This window comes from Aulonocara stuartgranti (assembly GCF_965226115.1).
Source record: "Aulonocara stuartgranti genome assembly, chromosome: 3".
Taxonomy (NCBI): Eukaryota; Metazoa; Chordata; class Actinopteri; order Cichliformes; family Cichlidae; genus Aulonocara; species Aulonocara stuartgranti.
In genome coordinates this window covers 14,458,905-14,486,517 of record NC_138941.1, presented here as the reverse complement: position 1 = coordinate 14,486,517, position 27,613 = coordinate 14,458,905, and the positions used below count along the sequence as shown (strand labels likewise).

Sequence of the window (27,613 nt, the reverse complement as noted above, 5' to 3'; positions counted from 1 at the left end):
ATGAATTACATCTGAAATAATCAAATACATGAAATAGAATGATTAATAGTACATTTCCCTTTTTTTAGGAAATGACCTAAAGAATCAAATACTGCATTAACTTTAGTTACATTGATAATATTTATTTATGGAAAAACAGTGGAAAAATATCGCTGTTGCTTTCGTATAAATGAAGTGGACATACCTGAGTGGCGGCGATATAGTCCTGTTTACATAAAGTAAGCCTGCTCCCAAGTATGTTTACGCTTACAGATCTGTTGCTATGACAGCAAGTCCCGGATGAGCTTTGGAGAACCGAACGATCCAAGATCACGCGAAATCGTCAACAATCAAATCCAGCTAACTTACTTAGCGAGGTACGAAGAACGGAACCCTGGAGTCAGAAACAGGAAGATGCAGGATTTGGGCTGAAATGGGGAAAAGTGGTTTGCACTAGTGCCTTAAAGCAAGAAGGTTGTAGGTTGAAGCTTGTTGGCCTTTCTGTGGAGGTTGGATGTTCTCCCACAGTCCAATGAAATGCTGCTTAGGTTCATTGGTGCTTCTAAATTGGCTGTAGGTGTGGATGTGAGAGAGTGCTTCTCTGTCTCTCTCTGTTGGCCCTGTGATGGACTGCTCACCTGTGCAGGTGGACCACGCTTCTTGCCCTATGACAGCTAGGGCACAGGCTCCAGCCCTGTGAGCCTAAGCTGAATAAACAGTTAGCAAAAATGATCCATAGATGGCCTGAAATCCCCCAGTTAGCAGTTTGGTAGATAGCTATGACATGCTAATCCCATCCAGCAGCTGTATTCTACCTGTAAGCTGATCCCTGCTGAGCCAAAGCACTTTTTCATATACAAATTACAACCTTTAATAGAAACCTATTGGTCAGCATCTTATTAGCCTGCTGTTAGCTTCATTCCACAGAAAACTGAGAGAAACTAACAGAGTTGATAAAGAATAAAGAGAAATGTGCTGATTTAAAGCCTTTGAACTGCTTCAGATGATCTCTGTCCACTTCTGTCCACTCATTCATTCATGTAAGCTTTCTAATGCAGCTTTGATCTCCACAGTCTGCTTCATGAAACTCATTCTAACCCTGAATGTCAGAGTGTTCCTCCTTCTCTTTCCCATCATTCATGCTGGCAGTGGAGGAGATTTGGATGTTGGACTGTGTTTTGGATGATGTGTGTATGTTTGTGTTGGACTGCTGTCTGTAAAGCAAACGCACATTTTGCTTTGGATTTCAGTGTCAGACAGACTTTAAGGTGGAATAAAGAGTTTGAGAGTTTCACAGTGAATTATCCAGTGGAGGATTTTTCTTCTTCTTTGAAGGTTTGAAATGTGAACATTGTTCTGCTGCAGTCAATGGACTAAACCAGAGAAGAAGAAAACAGACTTTACCATGAAGATCCTCAGTGTGGATCAGTATAATATCAGCCTGATGTCTGCAGTTTAGTGTCAGCACAACTTTCACATCATATTCATCTCAGCACAACTAAAACATGCTGACTGACCTCAGAGTTTCAAGTCCACATCCTGGACTCTCCAGGAAACCACACAGATGCTTCACTCCTGAATCCTGCAGCTTGTTGTTGTAGCTCAGGTCCAGCTGTCTCAGATGGGAGGGGTTGGACTTCAGTGCTGCTGCCAGATAATCACAGCTGATCTTTGACAAACCACAGTCCCTCAGTCTGTATAAAGAATGAAAGATGTAAGTTTATTAGACAAAGTGTGAGCTTGAAATCATTCAGTGTTTCATCATCTGTTCAGAGCTGAAGAAGGTTCAGAATGTAGAAGTTTAGAAAATGGAAACTCCAAACAGCTGAAGCCAACAGGAAGCAGCTTCAAACAAACACAACAAGAGAAAAAACTCTGAACGTTTCACATTAAAGTCGTACATTTCTCATAAAAAGAGGACAAAGACTTGAAAAAGTCGTGTTCTTCCTTCCAGGAACCACAAGGCTTCACTTTTAAAGGTGAAGTGTGAAAGAAATGGACATATTTGACGTCCAACACCTTTTTCCAGTCACATTATTAAAGCAGACAATCTACAAGCTCATTTTCATTCCAACAAGTCATCTTCTGACCTGGACTAACAACACTGGTCTCTATGTGCAGCTGGCTGTGAGACCAGTGCTCAGGGAGCGTCTACAAAGTGCAACACTGAAAGAACATCACACACTCATTTGCTTCCATCATGCAACCTGAAGAGGAAACAGAGATGCCTCCCCTTCAAAGTAAAAGCTGCTCCTTTTGGACACAGTATCAAAGAAAGTCTACAGTATAACATAGAAAAGACAGAACAAAGTTTTGGTTGTTTTTAAATTGTGCAGAAATGAAACTACACTAAGCTCAATTATGTGACAGACATTTCATCCCATGTCAGTTTGGCCTCATCCTGGGCCGGATTATCCAGCACACACTCTGACCACAGGCCCAGGGGCCACGCACAGCTGGGCTCCATCCAAGAGACAGGAAACAAACCAACACAATAATAAAAAGCACCATGTGATCTTCTTACATCTTCAAGACAAACATAGTAAAAACATGAGCATATTTGTTTCCTGATAAAATGATGTGACAGGTAGAACAGAGTAAAGTGGTGGTGTTACAGCCTTTCTCCCCTCTGCTGCCGAGGCTGTTAGTCTCTCCCAAACTCAGCTACAGGACTTCCAAATGAATGAAAGCAGCAGAAGTGGCTTTACAAATGAAAGAGGAAGAGGAGAAGAAGAGGAGAGGGAGGCCACCCTGACCATCACTCCAGCTGAAAACATCACACTTCCATTAAAGTTGGTGAGAAAATGTTGAGCAGGATGAGCTGCTGGCTAATCTGGAGGCTGTAGCAGCAGCTCACAGTCACAGTGGATTTCCACTCATGAAAAAGCTCTGGCTGCTTCATTTCTCATCTCATATCAGAGACTTTAATGCTTCACTGAAGCTGTACTGTGATGCTTCCATATCCCAGTGAGGCCTCCATAATGATTTCAGCTGTTCTGTACACACACTGTGTGCCCTGTATGGCTCAAAGTCTCTGCAGCCTGTTTTTATCTGCTATCATCAGATCTTCATCATCCTCATTCACATCCCTCACACACTCTACAGCCTCATCAGCACTGACTTCATCTTCACTGACTGATGGAGCACAACATGAACCTGTGGAGGCTGAAACACTGTCCTGTCAAACATCTCCCCGTCACCACTCCACTTCTGTCAGCCTTTAAATGAACCCTGCTCAAGTCTGTCACTTCTGTTTGGAGCCAAAAGGAAAAACTGTTGTTCAGCGTTTGGAAAGACAACATTTCTGAAAGCACTCAAACTTCTTCACATTTGTCTTCAGACACATCCTGAACATTTAGGAACTAAAGAAAGTTTCAAACATCAATCAAAGACATGAAATATAGAAAAACTACAACAGCCGCAGTCAGTGAACTCACCTCAGAGTCTCCAGTCGACAGTTTGGACTCTCCAGTCCAGCACACAGAAGCTTCACATCTGAATCCTGTAGCTTGTTCCAACTCATGTCCAGCTCTGTCAGATGGGAGGGGTTGGACTTCAGAGCTGAGGCCACAACTTCACAGTGAGACTCTGAGAGTCCACACTGAGTCAGTCTGTGATGATAGAAAATATAAAATGTGTTATTATAAAAGCAGAAAATCTGCATTATAAACACAGACTGAATGTATATGAAGACAAAACAGAGTGAGGTCATAATCTGATGAATCTGCTCTTCACATCTGTGCTTCAGCTCCTCTTACTGTGTTTGACATGACACAACGATTGAGTCTCTCTCAGACCTGCAGACTTTTAATGAGAATCTTTGTTTGGCTTTAATCTGCAGATGAAGGAGGAAGATGGTGTCACATTTAGGCTTCCATATTGTCCACAGTCTGTCACTGAGATCTGATCCAGAGTCAGAGTGAAGACACACATTTGGACTGTTTCCTGTTTTGACTCCAGAACATTTTGAATGAGTTCAGCTCAGTGAAGAGTTCCAGCTGGAAAGATGATCTCTGTTTGCTACCTGCTGTCAGGTACGACTGTTCACGTCCACACGAAGGAAAAACCTGCTGACTGTTACCAAACGGAGCAGAAATCTCATCACTGGACAATAATGATGAATGAACTCAGAGCTGCTGATATCAGATCTGATTTCAGGGGAACTAAACACAGAAATGATTGGCTCATTTGAGCTTTCTGAGCCATTATCTGCTGCTGTGTCGCTAGTTGGCAGAAAATGATTTATATTCCTGTTCAGGGCTTCAGTGTTTATGAGTCCAGATCCAGGTGACAGCAAGTCAAAATGATGTTCCCCGTCTATGTCCATCAGCAGCCTGTATTCACTTTGAATATTGTTATAACCTGACATGGATCCGTTTGTCTTTGATTGGTTTGTAAATGTCACTGTTTCCATTGGACCTGAGTGACGTACAAAGACAGAGAGGGAGAGAAAGGAGAGAGAGGATGGAGACAGCAAAGAGAGAGCAAACACAAACAGGTGAGAGTGGACAGGTGACCAAGGTCAGCAACCAATCAGAGAGCTTCTGTTTGACCCACAGTCACTGATGATGACTGCACATAACCAAGCAGTGTGTTACTCTGATATCAAATATGGATCCTGCTCTTATAATAATGATCATCAGATGATGTTATTGTGTTATTTTGTAGCTGAATACGATGTTTGTGTGATTATCAGTGAAAGAAGCAGTGAGGAGGATGGAGAGAGAGAGAGGACAGAGGGTGAAGTTAGAAACACTAAAAGGATTTTTCATGGATTTCATGGATGATTTGAGTGATTTCCAGCAGGACACTTAAACATGTCAGTGGACGTCCTAAAGAACATATTCACTGAAATGAAACGTGTCATTGAACAGGATTAATATCAGTGGAAACATGGTGGAAACAGCTGTGACTGCATGTGACACACTTCAAATCTGTTCTCCACTCTTGGATTTGGGATCCATGGAGCTGCTGCTGAGTCTGTACAATAAAGGAATGGTGTGGAAGGTTGCAGCGTACGGACACAAACACTTTGTGGTTACAATCTGATTTTATTTTCAACATTAAACTACTAACCTACACTGATCAATGATGTTAATGATCACATCTGGACTCACCCAGCCTTTCTGCAGTTCCTCACAGCTGGAATCAGTCTCTGTCGTCCCCAGTCTGATGTGTTGTACTTCAGCAGGTCCAACTCATCCAGAACCTCCTCTGACATCTGCAGCATGAAGGCCAGAGCTGAGCACTGGATGTCAGAGAGTTCCTTCTCTGATCTGTTCTCTGACTTCAGGAACTCTTGGATCTCCTGAAATAATGAGAGGTGGTTCATCTCCATCAGACAGTGGAAGATGTTGATGCTTCTGTCAGGAGAGATTCCATCACTGTTCATCTCCTTCAGGTTGTTGATGACTCTCTGGATGGTTCCTGGACTGATCTCTGTCTGACCCAGCAGACCTACTAAGAGTCTCTGGTTGGACTCCAGACAGAGGCCATGAAGGAAGCGAACAAACAGGTCCAGGTGGCCATTTTTACTCTGGAGGGATTTCTCCATGGCTCGTTTAAGGAAATCATCCAGTGAGGACTCGTTGTATTTTTGTCCCAAGAAGTTCTTCAGCACCTCTGTCTTCCTGTTGGTGTGACAGTGGAACATGTAGACTGCAGCCAGAAACTCCTGAATGCTCAGATGAACAAAGCAGTAGACTGGTTTCTGGAAGATCACACACTCTCTTTTGAAGATCTCTGTACAAACTCCTGAGTACACCGAGGCCTCTGTCACATCCAGACCACACTGCTCCAGGTCTTCTTGGTAGAACATGATGTTTCCTTTCTCCAGATGTTCAAACGCCAGCCTCCCCAGCTTCAGAAGAACTTCCCTGTCAGCCTTCGTCAGCTCCTGTGGACTCGTCTCACGTCCCTCATGGTACTTGTTCTTCTTCCTCTTTGTCTGAACCAGCAGGAAGTGTGAGTACATGTCAGTCAGGGTCTTGGGCAGCTCTCCTCTCTGCTCTGTAGTCAACATGTGCTCCAGAACTGTAGCAGTGATCCAGCAGAAGACTGGGATTCTACACATGATGTGGAGGCTCCTGGATGTCTTCATGTGGGAGATGATTCTGCTGGACAGCTCTTCATCACTGAATCTCCTCCTGAAGTACTCCTCCTTCTGGGCGTCAGTGAAGCCTCGTACTTCTGTTAGCCTGTCAACACATGTAGGAGGGATCTGATTGGCTGCTGCGGGTCGGGAAGTTATCCAGACGAGAGCCGAGGGAAGCAGATTCCCCTGGATGAGGTTTGTCAGCAGCTGGCTGACTGATGACTTCTGTGTGACATCAGACAGCAGCTTCCTGTTGGTGAAATCCAATGAAAGTCTGCTTTCATCCAGGCCGTCAAAGATGAACAAAAGCTGAGAGACAGCCAGCTTCTCTGCTGTGACCTTCTGTAATGTTGGATGGAAAACATGGAGCAGCTCCAGAAGACTGTACTGCTCATCTCTGATCAGGTTCAGCTCCCTGAATGAAAGCAGAACCACCACACTGACATGTTGGTTCTCCAAGCCCTCTGCCCAGTCCAGAGTGAACTTCTGCACTGAGAAGGTTTTTCCAACACCAGCCACGCCGTTGGTCAGAACCACTCTGATGGGTCTCTGTTGGTCAGGTAAGGCTTTAAAGATGTCCTGGCACCTGATTGGAGCGTCATGGAGGGCGTCCATCTTGGAAGCTGTCTCCAGCTGCCTCACCTCATGTTGGGTATGAACCTCTTCACTCTGTCCCTCTGTGATGTAGAGCTCAGTGTAGATGGTGTTGAGGAGGGTTCTACTTCCTGTTTCATCACTTCCTTCAGTCACACGTTCACATCTCCTCCTCAGACTGATCTTATGTTCATCTAAAACCTCCTGCAGACCAACATCTGCTGAAAGAAAGAAAAACAATGAGACTAAAGAGAAAGAAAACTCTTCAATGTCTGAACAACACAAGAAGTCCAGTTTTCAGAAATGAGTCCATCAGCAGACAGATGTTCAGTCTTACTTTGTACACAGCTGCTCTGACTGGCTGTCTGCAGTCCAGCTCTGCTTCTGGATCTTTCTCTACACTGGGGACAGGAGGAGTCTCCTGATGAAGCAGACTGGTCCCAGTATGAGGAGATGCACTGTCTGCAGAACCAGTGTCCACAGCTGGTAGAGACTGGATCCTTCAGGACGTCCTGACACAAAGCACAGCAGGACAGCTGCTCCTCCTCACAAACACCACTCCTCTTCCTCCTCCTCTCTCTGTGAACACATTTCTTTATCACTAAAAACATTTACTGTCAGTGAAAAACATCCAGATTTGACCAAACTGCAGTTCCTCACAGTTCCTTTGATGTCATCAACACTAATGAGCTGCTCTTCCTGTCTGCCTGTCTCATTAAACACTGAGTGATGAATACAAACTCAACACTTCCTGCAGACTTCCTGACTTCACAATAAAAGCTTTCCATCAGAGAGACAGTTATGACTTTCACTGTTTTACAGCTGCTGTGTGCAGCTTATCTGTGTCAGTTCACTCTGAAGCAGCTTAGAAGTGTCCGTGTAGAGCCGTGGTCTGACACACAGAGACTTCTGATTTTCTCTATTTAAACAAACATGATGAAGATGAGCAGGTTTCTCTTCTAGTATAAAACTCTGTGTCTCTCTGGCTGGCTCATGATGGCTTTTCAGGTTTTATGTTTTGCTCTCTCCTGCTAGCGTTTTGCCTGCCTGGGTGGAGCTTGTAATGGCCTCTCGCTCTTGGTCCACACAGTTATGATGATTACACCACCTGTTGCTGATTCACCTGGGCTTACCGGTAACCATTTAACGCTGCGGCATGGAGCAGTTTGTCGCTGGGACATTGACCCTCCTGTGTTCATGATCTCAGCTCCTTGCTAAGAAATTTCTCTCTAAATTCACCAGTTGGGTTAACTTTGTGTATACTTGAGTATATATTTCCCCGGACCTGGTTACAGACGCTTACCTGTGACTCCCGTGTGTGACTGTGTGAGTGGAGAGCAGGACAAGAGTGACTGAAGAGGAGTGAGTGTGGACTCCCTTCCCTCTTTTCCCTGGAGCCCTGGACCCCCTCCCCAACTCACTGTACATATATAGAGCACTGTGGTTCACCCCTTTGGTAAATAAACTGTCACCTCCAGGACACTGGGGCGTGCAGCTCGGATCTCAGCTGACCCTTCTCACCCTGGACACAGTCTGTTTGACCTGCTCCCCTCAGGCAGGAGGCTCCGGTCCATTCGCACCAGAACCTCTCGCCATAAGAACAGTTTCTTCCCCTCTGCTGTCGGACACATGAACAATAACCGTATGACTGTTCCCACCCCTAACACATGACCCTACGCTGTGTTCAATGCATCATTCCATGTTTGGCACTGATCACCACCTGCACTCATGTATATACCTATCTACTTAGCACTTTTAATTCTTATTCTTATTTTTATTTTCATGTCTATTTAAGCGTAATTTATGACAGTATGTTTGCACTGAAGCACCGCAGCAATTTCCTAATGTTGTAAACCTGCCCAACATTTGGCAAGAAAACCCTTTCTGAGTCTGATTCTGATTTGTTTGTCAGAACTCAGTCTGTGCTTGAGTTCCTTTGTTAGCCATGACATTTTGTTGGTTTCTCTCTCTTCAGGTCCCTGTAAGTGTTTGATCGGCCTTTCTAAAACATTATATTTAGTCTGCTTTGACTGTTTTGTGTGCTGAGGGACATTGTTGCATGATCCACTTTTTCTTATCACTCAAATATCCTGATACTTTCAGAAAGTTGGAGAGCTCACCTGGCTTGCTTAGTCTTTGCTCTGTACTGCAGTACTTGCACTGGTTTCACTGGACAAGTCTGCATGTGAATCTACAACTGATCTGACATTGTGGCACAAACACAGTAAACAAACTCTACGAGCACCTTGTTTCATGTGCAGTGGCTTTCTTCTCATTCTGCTACTGAACACTGTATGAAAAGCCTCTCACTGCCAGCATCCTTCCAGCCCCACGACAACAAGACCAACTCACATCTTCACAACACCAAGAATTTTTCCCCTTTTCTTTGGAGAAACTGAGAAGCCAATAGGATTGTAGCTCAAACTTGCCCACAGTCCTGCTTCATCACTGCTCACTCCTACCTGTGTTGGTGCTCAGTGGACAGCCATAGCCTGCTGCTAGCATGAATGCTAAATGTACTGCTGTGGATGATCAGCAGAACAAGATGTTGTCAGTTTGACTGTTTGCTGTATTTAAAGTGTTTTTCTCAGTTCGTCTGTATTCAAAGTGCATTCGGGGCTTTAGCTGACAGCTCTTTGTGCTAACAAACTAAACTCTTAGTTTAAACCAACAGACTTTACCAAACACAAAGCCTGCTGCTGCCTCCATGGGTTAGCTTGTGTGACTGGTGTTTACAGCAATGAAATCTAAATCACACTGTGTCCTCCAAGGTGTTTGGTCGGAGCACTGAGTGAAACATAAGAGCTCTGGTAAAATAACAAACAGGGCTGTGAGAGCAACTGAAGTCATAAAAATACTGTTTAAGATAAAAAACACTTTGATGTTCTCTCGTCACCTGACAAAGTCCAAACCCTGTGAACTATTTTAGCTTTAATAACTGTTGATTCAGGTATCTTTGGACATTTGTAATTAAATATTTTTAAACTCCATCAAAGACTCCTGATGTGGCTGTTTGGAGAAGGAAAAGAGGGACAAAGTGGAGCGTCGAGCTGAGGCTTCATTCACTGCAAACCTACAGTTATGTTTCCTTATTTCTGCTGTTTGCATATTCACAGCTGAAATAAAGCTGTTAGGTGTGGCTGTGTGCAGGCAGGAATAGGACCCAAGGTGTAGACTCCGGAGACAGACGTGAACTCAAAAAGGCTTTAATTAGGTACTCAAAAATATAACATAACTGAAAAAACTCAAAACAAACACAGCTGGGGCAAATCAGAACTGACGAGACCAAAGAAGCGTAAACTGAACACACCGAGATAAGACAGAAACCTTCAAAGTAAAACAGGAAACACATAACACAGACTGAACAAAGACACAGACTCACATGCAGGCACTACAAAGGGAACAGAGACGTGGGAACAGGGCAGACACAAACACTGACTGAACACGGGGATATAGGAACTTAAGATACACATAGACGTGAACTAGACAAGGGGATGCAGGTGACAGGGGAGACAGAGCAACTAAAGAAGACAGAGACATAAGCCATAAGACAGAACTCAAAGAAACCAAAAAACTGGCATCCTAACAGTACCCCCCCCCCCCCTCCTTAAGGGCTGGCTTCCAGACAGCCCAAACCAAAACATCAAAACCAAAAACAACGCAACCAGGGTGGGCGGCGGGGGAAACAGGATGGAGGGCTTGAAAACAAACCAAACAAGGAGCCAGAAACAACAAAACAAGCACTGGATCCCGGAAAGCAACAGAACAAAAAACAGGAACAAAGTCCAAAACAACAGCACCAAGGCCCGGGCAAAGTCCAAAAGCAAACAAACAAAAGAGCTCATGAAAGGCACAGAGGCCCAGGCAATAGTCTCAAAAAAGTTCAGGGGGCCGGCCCGGAGGCTGACGGCACAACAGTCCAAACCCGGGTAGGTCAGGGGGGCGGCCCGGAGGCTGATGGTCCAAGAGCCCAGAAAACAGGTCAGGAGGCCGGCCGGGCGGGAGGCACCGACGGCGACCGAGCAGATCAGGAGGCCGGCCGGGCGGGAGGCACTGGTGGCGACGTAGTTCAGGGGGCCGTCCATGACGGCGGCGTAGTACAGAGAGCTGTCCATGACGGCAACGACGTCCAGTCATCGGCCGGACAGTACGTGCAGGCCGTGCAGGCCGGTCGGGACGTGCAGGAACAGACAGATTGGAGACCTCAGGAGCAGACAAAGCTGAACACTCGGAGACTGGACCAGGCGGAGCTGCAGAGGCCGGGGCCGGACCAGGCGGAGCTGCAGACTCGGAGGCCGGACCAGGCGGTGGAGCCGGTGGTGGCTGAACGGCCTCGCCAGAACCATCAGCAGAAACTGGGACGTGCTGGCTGGGTCCTCCAGGACCCCCAGCTGACGAGGCAAGAGGCTGAACGGGCCCCTCGGATCCTCCAGCGGAGACAGGTGGCTGAACGGGCCCCTCGGATCCTCCAGCGGAGACAGGTGGCTGAACGGGCCCCTCGGACCCTCCAGCGGAGACAGGTGGCTGAACGGGCCCCTCGGACCCTCCAGCGGGAAGAGACGGCTGAAGCGGTTCCTCGGATCCTCCAGCGGAAACAGGAGGCTGAACTGGCCCCTCGGATCCTCCAGCAGGAAGAGACGGCTGAAGCGATTCCTCCAGCGGGCCCTCCAGCTGACGTGGCGTGAGGCTGAACGGGCTCCTCGGGCCCTCCAGGGCTCCTCGGGCCCTCCAGCTGACGAGGCGTGAGGCTGAACGGGCTCCTCGGGCCCTCCAGCTGACGAGGCGTGAGGCTGAACGGGCTCCTCGGGCCCTCCAGCTGACGAGGCGTGAGGCTGAACGGGCCCCTCGGGCCCTCCAGCTGACGAGGCGTGAGGCTGAACGGGCCCCTCGGGCCCTCCAGCTGACGAGGCGTGAGGCTGAACGGGCCCCTCGGGCCCTCCAGCTGACGAGGCGTGAGGCTGAACGGGCCCCTCGGACCCTCCAGCGGAGACAGGTGGCTGAACAGATTACCGAGGAGAGGAGCGACGGTGGCGTCACTTCCTTTTAGACGAGGAAACAGGAACCAGTGGAGAAACGGAGACCTCCTCCTCATCCTCCGACCACACAGCCGCCAGAAAAAAGGCAGGCGAACGGACAGGCGAACAAGGTCCCGGCTGGCGTGAGGAAGGGGAGGAAGCCTGCAGTGGCGATGAGGCAGAGTGTGCGTTGTCCTGCGGCAGCGGTGGGGAAGATGTAGTGAGGGAGAGAGCAAGCTCACCAGCCCTGACCTGCTCTCTCCAGGCAGTTATGGTGTTCCCCAACTCAGTGTCCTTAGCAAACTGGCTAAGCCGGGGATATTGCCGAATGATGGCCTCCACTCAGCCCCACTGCCATGGTCCTTAAATCCGGGGACAGGGCGATGCGGTCGAGCAGGCTCACCATCCGCTCCATCTCGCCGTAGAACTCAGAGGAAAAAGAGTCTGCAGGGTCCATGTTCTGGTCGCGATCTTCTGTTAGGTGTGGCTGTGTGCAGGCAGGAATAGGACCCAAGGTGCAGACTCCGGAGACAGACGTGAACTCAAAAAGGCTTTAATTAGGTACTCAAAAATATAACATAACTGGGGAAAACTCAAAACAAACTTAAACTGGAGGAATGACAGAACACACAGCTAGGAAAATGGTAGATCGCGACACGGACACAGAGAAACACAGGGCTTAAATACACAGAGGGAGCAATCAGGGAATGAGTAACAGGAGGGAAACACAGCTGGGGCAAATCAGAACTGACGAGACCAAAGAAGCGTAAACTGAACACACCGAGATAAGACAGAAACCTTCAAAGTAAAACAGGAAACACATAACACAGACTGAACAAAGACACAGACTCGCACGCACTGTAACAGAGGGAACAGAGACGTGGGAACAGTGCAGACACAAACACTGACTGAACACGGGGATATAGGAACTTAAGATACACATAGACGCGAACTAGACAAGGCGATGCAGGTGATAGGGGAGACAGAGCAACTAAAGAAGACAGAGACATAAGCCATAAGACAGAACTCAAAGAAACCAAAAACTAGAAAGTATAAATAATATAATAAACTCAAAAACCCTGGGTCAACGACCCAGGCATCCTAACAAAAGCTGCCTTTTTGACTTCATCCTGTTGTGTTTGGGTCCAATTCTGCCTGCCACACAGCGCTACAGGACAGTCTAATATTTTTATCTTTTTAATGAATCTTTGGTCATATTTATCCAGGAAAACACAAACATGTAAAGGAGTCATCATAGTTCTCTGACCTCGTTGGTCCAGGTTCAGCACTGAAGTTTGGAGGTTGATGTTTGGACCAGTCACTCCTCACCGACGGACTGCTGGATCCTGCAAACTGTGACCTCTGACCTCTGCAGACACAAACATGTAAAGGAGTCATCACAGGTCTCTGACCTCGTTGGTACAGGTTCACCACTGAACTCTGGAGGTTGACCTTTGGACCCATTAGAGTTCAGCTTTTTACAGGAAAACAAATGTCCCTGAATGCAACAGTGAGACACAGTCTGCCTCTGTGGCTGTGATAGCTGCCATTAGGAGCGCTCATGTGTTTGCAGTTAGACGAGGAGATGTTACCATCATGGACACGTTAACAAATCCTGCAGCATCAAGTGGCACAAACACTTTGTGTTCCTGTCATCTGCAAGCAACAGGAAGTTCATTAATAAAGGCGGGATGGAGACGCGACTATGATGGTTCTCCTTCATCCAGCTGTTACACACATCTGGGCTCACACGACGAGCCTTTGTCTAATACAGCAGCTGCTCTCTGAACACTTTTCTGAAGAGGAGCTGCACAAACCTTTGTTTGCTTTCTAGAGCAGCGTATCAAAGTCAAACTACCCACTGCTAGCAGCTGTTTGTATCATAGTTTAGGATCCAGATGTGTGAGGTCTGAATTTACACCTCTGATTAAAATACATAGTTAAAAACAGCCAATTGAGTCCAAATGTGTCTTAAACCAGATAAACTGACAGTTACAGCTGAGCCTCTGTGTCCTTGGAGACACTGCTCTGCTACAGAGATGCATTTTAGAAACCAGGAAACATCAAAATCATTTAAATCAGAGAGTTCTTGTTACTAACAGCTCACCTCTCTGCAGCAGACACAGGCTGGGATTTAAAACCAATGCCTCGATGATTTGACCGGTCACTCTGTAAAGACACAGAGCTGGATGGTTTCTGATTGACGCTAAAAATAAGTGAACATGAAACATGTGTCACATCCAATGTGTCCAATACATTAGATAAAAAGTATAAACTATGTAAATAGTATATTATTTAAATCGTTAAATAGTAAAAAGCTGATTAAAATTTCAAACATTTTAATACTGACATGAACTTACTTTTCGTCAGATGACTTCTTTTGCCCTAAATTACGAAAGAAATGCTTCACCCGTTTGCTCTTAGAGGACACAGAGCTGGGTGGAGGTCCAGGCTGGTTCCTGTGAATAATGATGGAGCAGTGATGTGAGTGCTGAGCTGTGACATGGAGAAGAGTCATGGACAGTTAGAGATGGTCATCTCACCTCTGAGCTTTGGTCTGGCTCTCATGTTCCCCACACAGAGTGCTTTTAGAGGGAGGGACTCCCTCCTCTCTGTCCTCACACTGATCCATGCTGCTCAATTCACATCAGCTCACACACACTTTCTACCTTCACCTGCAGAGGAAACACAAATCATTCATGTGCACATCAACTGAGAGCTGCAGAGGTCGTGTCTGATGTGTTGGACTAACATCCATCTGAGACGCAGCTTTCATCAGTTCACTACAAAAAGTGTCACAGAGCCCAGTTCAGCCTCCAAATCCTCCATTACTGTAGTCCTACAAAGCAGCAGGTCAAACATGGCTGCAGAGAGCAGCTTTATGTCAGTAACCATGTCCAGGACCGAGCTGACTGCTTACAGAGTTCATACTCTAACTGCTAGCTGCTCTGCTAGCTAAGCTAACTCAGTAACAGTGACTCTGACAGCAGTTACTGTGGAACAGCGGCCGAGCTCAGGACACATTCAGTGTGTTTAGTCTGAGTCCTGGACTCTGATTCAATGGATTCAATCCAGCTCAGAGTTTCATGTGTTCATCAGAATAAAATACATGTACTAATATAACAGAAGTAATGCTCTGAATGCAGGACTGTAATGGAGGATAAATAAGGTTTTTACAGCCTGAAAGAAACATTCAGTTCATATATTTGTAGACAGTGAAGCAGTTTTTAATACTGCAGCTGTTTCCTTCACCTGTGTGTGTGTGAGCCACACCTTCATGTGCTGCTTTAGAAATATGTGGTCTGACTGCTCAGACTGAGTCTAGGAGGAAAGTTCACACGCTGGAGAAAGTTTTGTTCCTAACTTTGTCAGAGTTCGGCTCCAAAGACGAAGAAGACGGAGCTCACAGTCTGTAGATGGTCCTCAGTGTGTGTGCGAAGCCAAGAAAGCACACAGGAGTGTGTTTATGTCAGCAAATCAGTGTGTGTGAAGAGTCTGAGGGAGTGTGTGAATGAGACTCAACACTGAAACCAACAGTCCAAGAAAAGCGTCTGGATTTCTTTAAGTTTAACTTACTACTTCGTGTCTTGCTTGATGTGTAATTATATTGTCTTCAATGTTCCAGCGAATAGGTTCAAGCTACAAACCTATCACAGACCCAAACACCACAAACCATCAGTTTCACCATGTAGAATATATTGTTGTTTCCTTGCTTTTAATTCAGAGAAAAACTCTGATTTGGATTTTCTCTGTTCTCTTTGCTGCTGATTCTCTATCTCATCTTCGCTCTCAAACATTTAAACAGCAGCGAGTCTGCAGCTGAGGGAACACAAACTCAAACTGTCGGAACAGGTTTGATCGTTTCTTGCGTTTATTAATTTGGTGATTCATCAAATGTATAACTGTCATAATCTGCTGCTGAGTCTCTTACGCTGATGAAAATGCAGAAAACACAGATCACGAACACCAGTTCAACCAATCACATTCATTCCACTTTGATCTGTGACAAACTGATGCATTCATCTCTGTTAAAGTGTTGCGTTAGACTGCTATATATTTTTGTGTTCTTTATGCTGTAGATTTTCATGTCTCTGGAATAGTTGCAGCAATAAGGATGATTTTCTGTAAAATCATATTGATATGACCGTGAATTATTCGTAGATGAGCGTTAGATTAGTTTGATGGGTTAACTCAGAGAGCTGAAGATATGGTGGACATGCTGACCTCGCTCCGTGGTGTACAGGGCCGTTTACCCTCATGATTAATATTCACAATAAAAAAATGAGGCGAACATCATGAAGTCTGTGTGTGTTTCATAGTGTCGAACCACCTTTGTACAGTTAAACCTAACAGTTACTACATGACGGAAACACCAGCGTTATTTCTTTTATGCGTTTATCAGGTCACGCTGATTATTGAACAAAAACCCAAACATCAGCTGTTAATCGAATATTTTTGCTCTCTCTCCTCCTTAAACATGTTTTTAATGTTAGTTATAATTCAGAATTGGTGACTGGAACACGTATGACACATACGAACATCAGGAAATAAAACCTCAGTAAATGAAGTCAGTGTACAGGGGGGGTTATGGCAGCTGTGTACCGGGACATGCGCTTTGTCGGTGGTAATAACAGCTCAATTGCTTGCGAGGCGAGCGGGTCTGTCCCACGCTTTGCCGTGAGCAGGGCTCCTACGCCTTTTTCAGGGTCAAATTCAAGCACTTTTTAAGCACTTTCAAGGTCCCTTTTCAAGCTTTTCCAGCACATCAGCCCCCCCGCCAAAAAAAAAAAAAAGAATGCATGTTTCAATTCGCATTACCTCAGTAAGACCATGTGAAAATGAAAACAAATCATCCTACATGAACTTAAATACCTTTGTTCAACTTTTGCTAAGAAATAGAAAAAACGCACCACACAAAAATACAGTGGAACCCCGACTTACGAATGCCACATTTCACGAAAAATTCAAGTTACGAAGGCACTGAATGGCAATATTTCTGCCCGTGTTATGGCAAAATGCCCGAGTACCTGTACTAATACCTTATATACATAGTGTATAAACTCTAAATGCCCATTTCACTTAAAAATTAAGATGTGAAAATGTGAACAAAAAAAGAAAGAAATAAGTCTGCTCATCAGATATTGATGCTTCTTTCCTGTGTGACAAGAATTAGGAGACAGATATTTGTTTGTTTTTTAAGTTAATTCCCAATAAAACTGTTTTATTGCTAACTACATTGCTCTCTGTATTATTGCTGAAGTCCTAAAGGATCACCTTTAAAGTGTTTGTGCTAATAACATGTACAGTCAGACAGGCATGGAGAACAGCACTGACTGGGAGGCTTTGAACAGATCAAATAGTTCAATTCAACATATAAGACTTTAAGAATGCACAAGCATCTACTTAAAATCTATTGAATTTGTCATCTGTGATATTATTTTGTACAATTCCAATGTATTTTGTTCATCTCCCTTAAATAAACAGGCAGCCTTAAAGTATGAAATATTCATATACAAACACATATAAATGTGTGAACTGTCTCAGTGGCTGATTGTGCCCCACAGGCCTCAGTGTGAGCTTGAAAAGACATTTATAATGTTTAAGTAGTTTAATGTGCAGGTGCTGACCATAAACACATTTTGAATGAAAGCCGGGGAACTTTGGTAGCACAGAAACAAGTGGCTATTCTTTGTGACTATATGGACCACTCATATTACCGTTATTTCAAATACTCCAGAAAGCTGGTGTCCAGGGTGTAATTGGCCGTTTTTGACTACTTTTGATGTGGCCTCTGTATTTCACATTTAAAAACTGTTTATCTTGCCAATCTGTTATTTTCTCATTTTGACAAAATGTATCAGCAGAATTTATCTAAATTCAGACAAAATTTAAAATACGAGTAGAAAGTGATATTTTTGACTGTAAAAACCACAAGCATGTTAAACAAATCATTTTCATAACTTGAAATGCAAACAGAAATTGTACATTTTTTAAAATACACAAAAGTTTTGCAGACAACAAAGTTATATTTACCTAAAAATGCAGCCAAGGCTCAGACGCTTTTTATGTAACCATTTCAAACTATTTACAGAACAATCAGGCGCAAGGCAGCCCAGGCGGGGAAATTTTGCTTTTACATTTTGCGACGCATTTTATTTCTCTATCTGATAAGAAAACTATTCAATCAGATAGTTGTTTGTGGTGAGCAATAATAAACAATGGATAATCCGTATACAAACAAATTCAAGCTTTTCTCCTCAACGGAGAGCCTCCCCCGATTGAACAACAACGCGTCAACAACATGCTGTGACTCTTCTTCCCTCTAAAGTCCTGGTGTTAACACTCACCCTGCATCAGCTTCACCTATTTTAAATTGTTTTTACTTTTCAAACCGACGGATCATTTGAAGCCAACCATCCAAAAACTGCTTCAGCTGTGTTTGATGTTTATGCTACAGCCTGTTTACCAATATAATCAATATCAGATATCAGAGCAACAGAAACCTCGGTGATCAGGACGCTGGGACTGAGAACAGGAAGTGGCTCAAACGTCACAGTTTCATAACGTCACCCTGAACTCCACTCACGGAGTTTCTGTCGCCATTGTAGCTTTTAAAGTCCCGTGATAAAGGCGGGTCTTTCTGTGAATCCGCACGCTCATTGGCTAATAGCTCGAGATTGACACATCGTTATCCAATGAGCGTGCGGGAACTTCCGACATAAAGTTGTTTCCTTTGAAAAACCAAAGTCTGATTATTTTTGCCTCCACTGACGGAGCCTGTTGTTCCCGCCACAGAGACACAGTAATGTCAGAGTGGTGTTAACACTCACCCTGCCTCAGCACAGCCCTCACTCTCCTCCTGCTCTCTCACACTAAACGGAGGCTCAGCTAAACTCACTTCCTCTCTACTTACAGGAAACCAGCGCTCAGAGGAGCCGACCGGCCTCACATTTCACCCACAGACACGAACAGCGTGGAATTATTTTATGTCATAAGAAGAAACATATTCATGTTAACACTCACCTGCAAAGGCGTAGATTTGGTTTTGGCATTGGTGGGGACGGATGATTCAACCACTGAACCCTGCTCTGTTTCTTTTGTTCCCCTTTTTGTCTTTGCTTCTTGATAAAAAAGGAGAAGTATACCTGCCTACATATGCTATTCTACCTGCTTTTAAACCATTTAAAATTACAATTCATAGTTTTATATGTGAATTTTGCAAAGAAGAGTGAGCAAATATTTCCACATCAAGATGTGCCATGCTAATAGGTTCCTACCCAAAAAGACTGATTAGAGTGATAAAAGGCAAAGGTGCTGCAACAAAGTATTAGTTTAAGGGTGTGCATATTTGTGCAACCGGGTTATTTCAAGTTTTTTATTTTCACCTGTGATCTTGTGTCACCATTACTCTCTGAGCTTTGTGTTGGTTCTTCTGTCACCTGACAAATAGGACATACATGACAATAAGAATAAAATGTGGAGCTGCTTCAGTGTTTCTGTCACTTTGTGCAGATCTTGACTCGTCAGTAATGTTTGTAGGGTGAGTGCATTTTTAAAACAATTTGTGCAAACTGCACTACAAGGTTTTATTTTTATTTATTTGCAAAATCATGACTACCTCGTTATATTTTGTCTCAAAAATGAACCCTATGAATATATCAGTGCCATTAGGATGAAATTATTGTGTCACCAGCATTTTAACGTCAGACATATAATTTTAACAGCCTCTGTAAACTAATATCCTGGCTCGCTCGACGCTGCCGTTTTCTCTGACAGTTTCAATCAAAATTAGAAATGCTGCTCAGAGACTGAGAGAACAAATAGTGCTGCCTGTTGTGCAGTTAGTTTCCAAAACACGTTATTCATGGTTACATACAATTTTAGACTGATGTCTAATGAATGGCTATCGTGGCTCAAGAGTTGGGAGTTCGCCTTGTAATCGGAAGGTTGCCGGTTCGAGCCCCGGCTTGGACAGTCTCGGTCGTTGTGTCCTTTGGCAAGACACTTCACCCGTTGCCTACTGGTGGTGGTCAGAGGGCCCGGTGGCGCCAGTGTCTGTCAGCCTCGCCTCTGTCAGTGCGCCCCAGGGTGGCTGTGGCTACAATGTAGCTTGAAATCACCAATGGGTGGATGACTGGATATGTAAAGCGCTTTGGGGTCCTTAGGGACTAGTAAAGCGCTATATAAATACAGGCCATTTACCATGTGGGCCAAAGCCTAGCATAGCCTGTAATGTTATTGTGATGGACACATTTTATGAGTGAGCTTGACTTTAAGTAACTTACAGGTTTCTTTGAAAAACACTTTCTTATATCCAGGTTCTTCCTTTTTGCTGCCACCCACCTCTCCTCCTTGCAGGCCCTAGCAGCGCAGGCTTGCCGCTGCTAAAACTGTGCGGATCGATACTGAAATATCGATTCTTCCGATACCAGCAATTTATGTTCTAGAATTGATTCTCATATTATAATATCGATATTTTAGTACTCTGGGGTAAATTTGTAGTTTTTCCATTAAAATGAACGCAGTGGAAAGAAACTATATCATTCGGATCGTCTAATTTGGAAGGAACTACTTCCTCTTATGCCTTTCATAGTCATATGCGAAATACGGCTGTATAAATGTGTCGCAGCCCATTGCGTGCACACTCACAACAATGGCAGAGCGCAAACAGAGTCATGTGTGGACGCGTTTTACCTCCACAAACAGCCCAGACGCGGTTTGTGATATATGTGGCAAGACAGTGAGGTGTTGTGGCAACACCACTGACCTCGTCAAACACCTCGGAGTAAATCACATCACAGAATATGATAAGCTTATGTTGAGGTGAACTGAAGAGGAGGACAGGGACAGGTGCTGCTAGAGCGAGACAGACGTCTCTCGCAGAGTCCTTTAGTGCTGCAGGCAGGCAACATGCTCAAATAGCGCACAACGTCAGTTTTTTTTTATTTCTATACGATTATTCTGCATTATTAAGCAATAAAAACAAGTTGTCTGATATCCTCTAATCATTATGAAGCAATATGGTTATGTTATTATTACAATTACATAATACAATTATACACAGCAAATTCAAAAGTGTTAAATTTTTTGGTGTTAATAGTCTTCTTGCAAAAGTAGAGTTAATTTTACTCTAAGCAGAGTCACATTCTTTTAATGTAACTCTGAGGTGTAAAATGATAGTAGTTAAAATCGAGTGTTAAAAATGAGTGTTTCTATGTCAAATCTGGAGGTGTTACAATGGAAACATTAACTCTTGACCTCTTAACTCTGAACTCCTAGAGCGGCTATGACACCAACAGAGTAAATTCACAGACTCCGCCCCCAGCACGGCTCCAATCGAAGCTGAAGTGAAGCCGTTTCGGAACATTTTGCTCTACATATTTGAGTTGTTTGCCATGCTTGGTAAGTCATTCTTTCAAAGATTGTTTCAATTATTATCATGAGCTTTTACTTCTGTGGCTCTTTGGAGTTGAGACGAAGCTGTGTGAAAGGCATTAGCCATGTTGCTCGGTGATAGCATAACATTCTGTTTTAGCTAGCTGAAAGGTATTGTTTGCGGCAAATACCACAGCCTTGAAAAAAAGCTTGCATGTGAATTTTCAGTCAAACTTTTGGTCAAATACACCTAAAACAATGTCTAGAATGTGAAATGTTGGTATAATGGTGCTACTTGAAGCCTGAAAACGATCGCCCATAAAAACAAAAACAAACGAGCAAACAGCAGTAGCTGACGTCCTGACTGGATTCTACGTTAGCATTTAGATCCCTCCAGTTCTATGCACACGGTTTAGGTAAAAATGAAAAAGGTTGAGGTTTTACATTTAGTTCAGTATTACCTGTTGCCTGTGTCCTTGTCTTTTGGGAAAATACTTTACACAAGTAATGGCTCAAAGAGGATTCCTTTTTTTTTTTTACTGTGCTGCAATTGATTACTGGATTATTTGTGCCATTAATTAGTGTCAACTAATTTTTATTCAATCTCCGCACAGGATATGCTTGTGAAGATGGGATATGGGGGAGAGCAGAAGTGCGTTGAAGTTCCACAAAGGGATGAATGAAGGACATGCATATTGTATTGAAGAAATAAGTGATGAGAATGCTGTTATTTGCATTTACCATGTCAGACCTTTTGATAAACACAATTCTAATGAAAGTGAGAACATGTACACTGTTACATCTTTCAGAAAATGTTTTGAAATTGTGGTGCACAGTTCAGAATAAATGTTTTTCAAAAACCATTGCATCTTTTTAGTAAATGTTTATTTCCAAAAGAAATTTCTAGAAGTTCAGAACAGTAAAATTCCCGCTTTTTAGAATGAATTAGAAGATAACTCTTAAGTAGTTAAACTAAAATACTCTTTGAGAGTTAATATATAAACTCTTAACACTAAGTGTTAAATTATCAACTCCAGACAGATTTGGTGTTTAACACTAAATCAGAGTTAATGTACCAACTCTCCAAAAAGAGTTAAATTAACACTCTCTGGTGTGGACCCATATAGACACTTTAATAGTGTTGAAATCAAATCCGACAGTGTTAATTTGGACATGCTGGATTTGCTGTGTATATTGTATTATGAAATGCAATGAAACATTAAGTTTTTGTACAGAGTATCTGTATCGGATCAGTATCACCGATACCACCCTGAATTTTACTTGGTATCGGATCGGAAAGGAAATCAGTGGTATCGCACATCACTACTAAACAGAGCTCCCTGAAAGGCACAGCCAATCACATTGGCCATATTTGTCACATGACGTAGGACTCCAGTAGAGAACGTAATTTAACTCTTTCTGCACCGCTGGGTGAACGAGATGTTGACAGATTGTTTTTTTCTTTCTTTCTATCAGGTTTGTTTTTCTTTTCTCGAAGAGATCAAATTATTGGTGGGGACACGTCCCTCCCGTCCATGCAAAATCTATGCCTTTGCTCACCTGCCTCAGCTCCACCTTCCTCCTCCTTCTCCTCTCAACGGAGGCTCAATACTTTCACTTTCACTTCTCCTCCCTAAACACAGAGGATGCTGGGACTTGTAGTCTTTTCCTTCCGGTTCGGTCTTCCTCTTTGTTTGTTTGTGTTTGTGTTCAAGTTACTTCGATCACGAAGACATAGGGTTGCCAACTCCCTGAGAAATAAATAAGGGGCACCTCGTGGCCAGGGCCGGGCAACCCAGTTGTCTTCACCCTTCCCAGTGTGGTGAATTTTTTAGCTCTTTTTTTTTGTGTGTGAAATTATTTTTTAACCATTTGACTTGAATTTGATTTAAGTAGATGCATATTCTTTGTGATATGAACACATGGGAAACAAATGATCATTTGGCCATTTATTTTTAGCTCAAAATGACAACATTAACACAGTAAAACAGGTCTCTTTCTTAAACAGAAGCCTGTCATGCTTAACTTTTGAGAATAAAAGTAAATCTTTCTTTAAAAGAACTCTGTCCTGCTTAATTTAAAATTATATAAATTAATAGAAAACAATAGAAGGCACCATTTCCATTGAGAAAAATGGACATTCAAAGTTTGAATTTTTTTTTTTTTTTTAAAGAGCCATGGCTTGAAAAGTGAAAACTGCAGTAATAAAGGCCCCAAGTTGAAAAGTGCCAGAAAAATAAGTTTCACTATGTCCTGAAACTTTACCAGTGCTGGCTTAAAAGAAAGGATGGTACATATTCGAAGAGGTAAACATGTTGTTCCCACATCATAACTGGAAAACTGTTCAATCGTACAGTCTGGTCCTGAAAACCTGGGCCTTCTTTGAAAGGCTGTTCCTTTTGAGCTCCATAACCAGTTTCTATAATATCTCAAAGGTATACTTTTCCAGTGGGTAGGTGAGGTTCAAAGTGTACATTAGTCCAAACAGCATTTCAGCTGCTAGGGTATAGTTATCCAAATCCTGCCAGACTCTCTGGCCTTCAAGGACTATCCTGATGTCCTCAAGGCTGCCATTGCCATCTCTTGACTTTTTGATGTAAATTCCCATGGTTGTTTCCTTATTAGATCGTTGGATAATGGCTTCATCTGTGGCCTAGAAAATGCAGAATTCCAAAATTTAATTAAACAGAACACTGGTCAAAGAACATTATACCAAATCTTATTTTAATCTGTGTCACTATTCCAAAAAATGTTAACATTAACACATTAGGTGAACAAAAAACGGATTCATTACAGCATGTGATTTGAGTCCTCAGAATGCTTAAAAAGGTAATGCATGAAGTGAAATCTCCATGCAAAGAAGCAGAATACTGTCAGAGCATAGAGAGGTGTTCAACTATGAACTCCACACACAGTTCTAATGCAGGTAAAAGAAAAAAAAGAAAAATAAACGCACCCATGGTAAATTGTGAAAATCCCAGGTGAGTTTCAACATACTCCTGGGATAGAGTGACAAGCAGCCTTTTGTTAAAATTATTATTTTCCCTAAAGTGTATACACAAATTAATTTTTTTCTTACCTGGGCCGTGGGCTCCAGAATGTTCTGAAGTCTTCTTCCTATTTGTCCTTCTCGACTTTTCAAGACCTTTATTAGTTTGTCAGATAGCACATCTATCTGCGAGAGTAATCTGGACTGCAGTGGCATGGTGGTAATGCGCTTAAACTCTGCATTTATCTAAAAAGAGAAGTTGTCACATAAAAATGCTGCCAAAATCTCAAATCTCACAAGGTTACATCCACACAAAGTTGTTATTTTATGTCATATTACTATTTATTAGCTATGGGTCCCATGTTGCTGAGCAGTTCCATAGTTGCCCTTACTTCCATACCACCCAAAGCCTGTTTGCAACCACAGCAGTTGCCTCCTTCTGGGCCATTTTGCAGTTCTGCCAAATGACCCAGAAACTACATCTATTATTGTCATATACACATCAAGGTCTTTCATTAATACTTAGTTAAATTAGTTAATTTGACCTTTCCAGAAAATTTACCTTACAGAATGTGAGATAACATATGCAAATCTTCACTAGTAAATAAAATAATGTTATTAAAACCTTAACTGTAACACCTCTACGTAACAGTGCTAGAGAATTGTTCTGAAGCAACACCAATCTGCCCTTCAGCAGGGATAAGCACCATATATCGATACAGAAAAAATAAATTTAACATATTTATATTGTCATTATTTTTATCTCTTTAAGCCCTCCTCTCAGTCTCTCTATAAATCAGTTAAAACAATTTGGTGTCATGCCCTAAATAAACCGACTTTAGTGAAGGACCCCCCCCCCCCCCCCCCCCCCCCCAACCAACACACACACAGAGCCCACCCCATGGCAAACTAGCTTATTTAACTGTTTAACTAAAACATTTTAGGTACAACCAGGGGCCCGTTCTTCGTACCTCGCTAAGTAAGTTAGCTGGATTTGATTGTTGACGATTTTGCGTGATCTTGGATCGTTCGGTTCCCCGAAGCTCATCCGGGACTTGCTGTCATAGCAACAGAGCCGTAAGCGTAAACCTGCTCAGGTTTACTTTATGTAAACAGGATTAGATCGCGGCCATGCAGGTATGTCCGCTTCATTTATACGAAAGCAACAGCGATATTCCACCACTGTTTCACCATAAATAAATAACATCAATGTAACTAAAGATAATGCAGCACTTGATCCTTGTATTGATGTCACACAGATACATACAGGTCATTTCCTAAAAAAGGGAAATGTACTATTAACATTCTATTACATGTATGTGATTATTACAGATGTAATTCATATTTCAGAGTAGTAATTGTAAATTACTTCGTGTAATCAAGATGAGAGACCACGGCTATAAAAGCGAAGGTGGATTTGGGAAGCCTGTCGCAGCCATGTCCTGTCCGTATACGCGACCAACCCATTGCGGAAGGTGCAAGATTGATAAGGAGAGTCCCCAGAATTCAGCGTATATTGCGGGATAGACAGGATCCTTTAGCTCAGCGCGACAGTGTGCTCATTGAGAGATATCGATATTCCCGTGAGGGTATTATTTACTTAACCAACTTGTTGACGAGGGGGTGCAGGACCACCACCTGTCTTTTTTTCCTCTGCCCTTTTCTTGGTTGCTGTTATGAACAAACTAACAGAGTATTACAGGTCAGTATTACCTTGCCAAGAGACGAAAAGCAATCTAAGAGATAAATATTACCATTCTGCAGAATACTCCTGTATTCCACTTTTACTTGTTCCCATGTTCTTGTGGGTCCTGTTGTGGCTCTAATGTGAAAGGGGATATAATATAACATATTATAATATAATATAATGCCATATGATATTGGACAATATAGTGTCATATGATAGATCTACCCTACCGCCTACTGGTGTTGGCCAGAGGGGCCGATGGCGCGATATGGCAGCCTGGCTACAACCGTAGCTGCCTCCACCAGTGTGTGAATGTGGGAGTGAATGAATAGTGGTATCGTAAAGCGCTTTGGGTGCCTTGGAAAGCGCTATATAAACCCAATCCATTATTATTATTATTATTAAATTACCTACGAGTTTGATTTGTCAGCAACTTTCTGCCAGCCCTCTCTCCTTGCTTTTGCAGCCTTTGCAGTGTTCTCTTGCGTTTTAATTAAACTCTGAAACTCTTGAAATCCCTCACTCATGAGTTCTTGCTCTGCTGCCGGAAAATACCGAGCACGCCCCTTCGACATTTTCGCCGACCAATCAGCGGGTTGCCGATCAATGTTTCTACTATCGATGCGTAGCCCCTTTTACGACACCCAGTGATGTCACATTACTGCGTCCAGCTGTACTAATCGTCAACAGCAGGTGTGTTCGGGGAACCGGATTAGCGAGCTCACGGTTAGCGCGATGGTTTGGTCTTGGATGTGTCATTTGATCTTGGATGTAGTAAGCGACGTACGAAGAACGGGCCCCAGTTAACTAAATGGACACAAGTTTGTTAGTCTGTATTCACTGAGAAAAAACAAGCGAATGTGACTGGGCACACACTGAAAAAAAGCTAATGCACATAATATTGTCTCGCAGCTTAAGCTAGCATTATCGTTAGTTAACTTAAGGAATGACTTGTTTTTTACATTATGTTGCACAACAGCAATTCATGAGACAAACTTCCCCATCTAATGGATGTTCTCTTCGTGTCCTCTCAAACATGTAGTTTTCAGTTTACCTCTACAAAGTAAAGCTCAGCACCAAACGTAAACGAAGCGAAGACAAAAAATGGCGGACCGCCACAGTGAATTTTCCCTCGCAGAACACACCCGGGGGGGGGGGGGGGGGGGGAGTTTCAACAGAAAGCATAACTATTTTCTGTTATTTTGATATGACTGGTTTTAAAAGACTGAACATCCTTCTAAAACAAGTGAAAGGCGTGAGACTTAATTATGTTTATGTTCCGTTATTTGAGGTTATGGATGTTCCTACCACTTAACATTTACCTGATACTACAGTTTAGACCAAAAATATAAATGATTCATGTTGGATATATTTACTGTATTTTTACTAATTTAACAACCTCATCATTGCATTAGTCGCTTTATGCTATAGCATTACGCTTACATTAGCTTGAAGCTCAAGGTCGTCATTTTATTTAATTTCTTTTTCTGGGCTTACAAACAGGACACACAACATTTAGATAACCGTTACACTGAATCTTGGGTCTGTGTTGAGTCTTCCAGCTGCTGACTACAGAAGCTAGATTGACCTTTCAGCATGTTTATAGCGGCTGTGGCTATGTGCTGGTAATGTTACCATGTGTGAGCAGTCACATTGGCAGCAGACACGTTTCAACAAACTAGTCATATCCCAGCCCTACATTAGCTTGTTTAATGGTTAAGACACTGCAGGTACCACCACTTACTACAGACACCGATGCAAGTTTGTAATAGTCTGTTAATTTAGACTGAAAGAATATACAAACAATATTAACTCACATTATATATGTTAATTACTAATTTGCTTATCGCATAATTTCGGTTACCATTAGCTAACTGGAG

The 27,613-nt window shown here is 43.2% G+C and overlaps 2 protein-coding genes across 2 annotated transcripts in view; both read right to left on the bottom strand.

Moving 5' to 3' along the window:
- The window catches only part of LOC309702569 (uncharacterized protein), a 1,256,944-nt gene that overhangs the window by 1,068,186 nt on the left and 161,145 nt on the right, over window positions 1-27,613 (bottom strand). The window contains 1 exon segment of the mRNA XM_082527162.1: window positions 1,497-1,673. Coding sequence (XP_082383288.1) covers window positions 1,497-1,673 — 177 coding nt within the window.
- Window positions 1-27,613, bottom strand: part of LOC309702577 (protein NLRC3-like) — a 137,481-nt gene that overhangs the window by 7,783 nt on the left and 102,085 nt on the right. The window contains exons 2-8 of the mRNA XM_082527187.1: window positions 14,226-14,357; window positions 14,043-14,141; window positions 13,790-13,888; window positions 12,950-13,051; window positions 7,005-7,246; window positions 5,097-6,888; window positions 3,417-3,590 (exon numbers count right to left, since the gene is read on the bottom strand). Of these exons, the coding sequence (XP_082383313.1) occupies window positions 3,417-3,590; window positions 5,097-6,888; window positions 7,005-7,246; window positions 12,950-13,051; window positions 13,790-13,888; window positions 14,043-14,141; window positions 14,226-14,314 (2,597 nt within the window). The 5' untranslated portion in view covers window positions 14,315-14,357. The remainder of the gene's footprint in view (window positions 1-3,416; window positions 3,591-5,096; window positions 6,889-7,004; window positions 7,247-12,949; window positions 13,052-13,789; window positions 13,889-14,042; window positions 14,142-14,225; window positions 14,358-27,613) is intronic.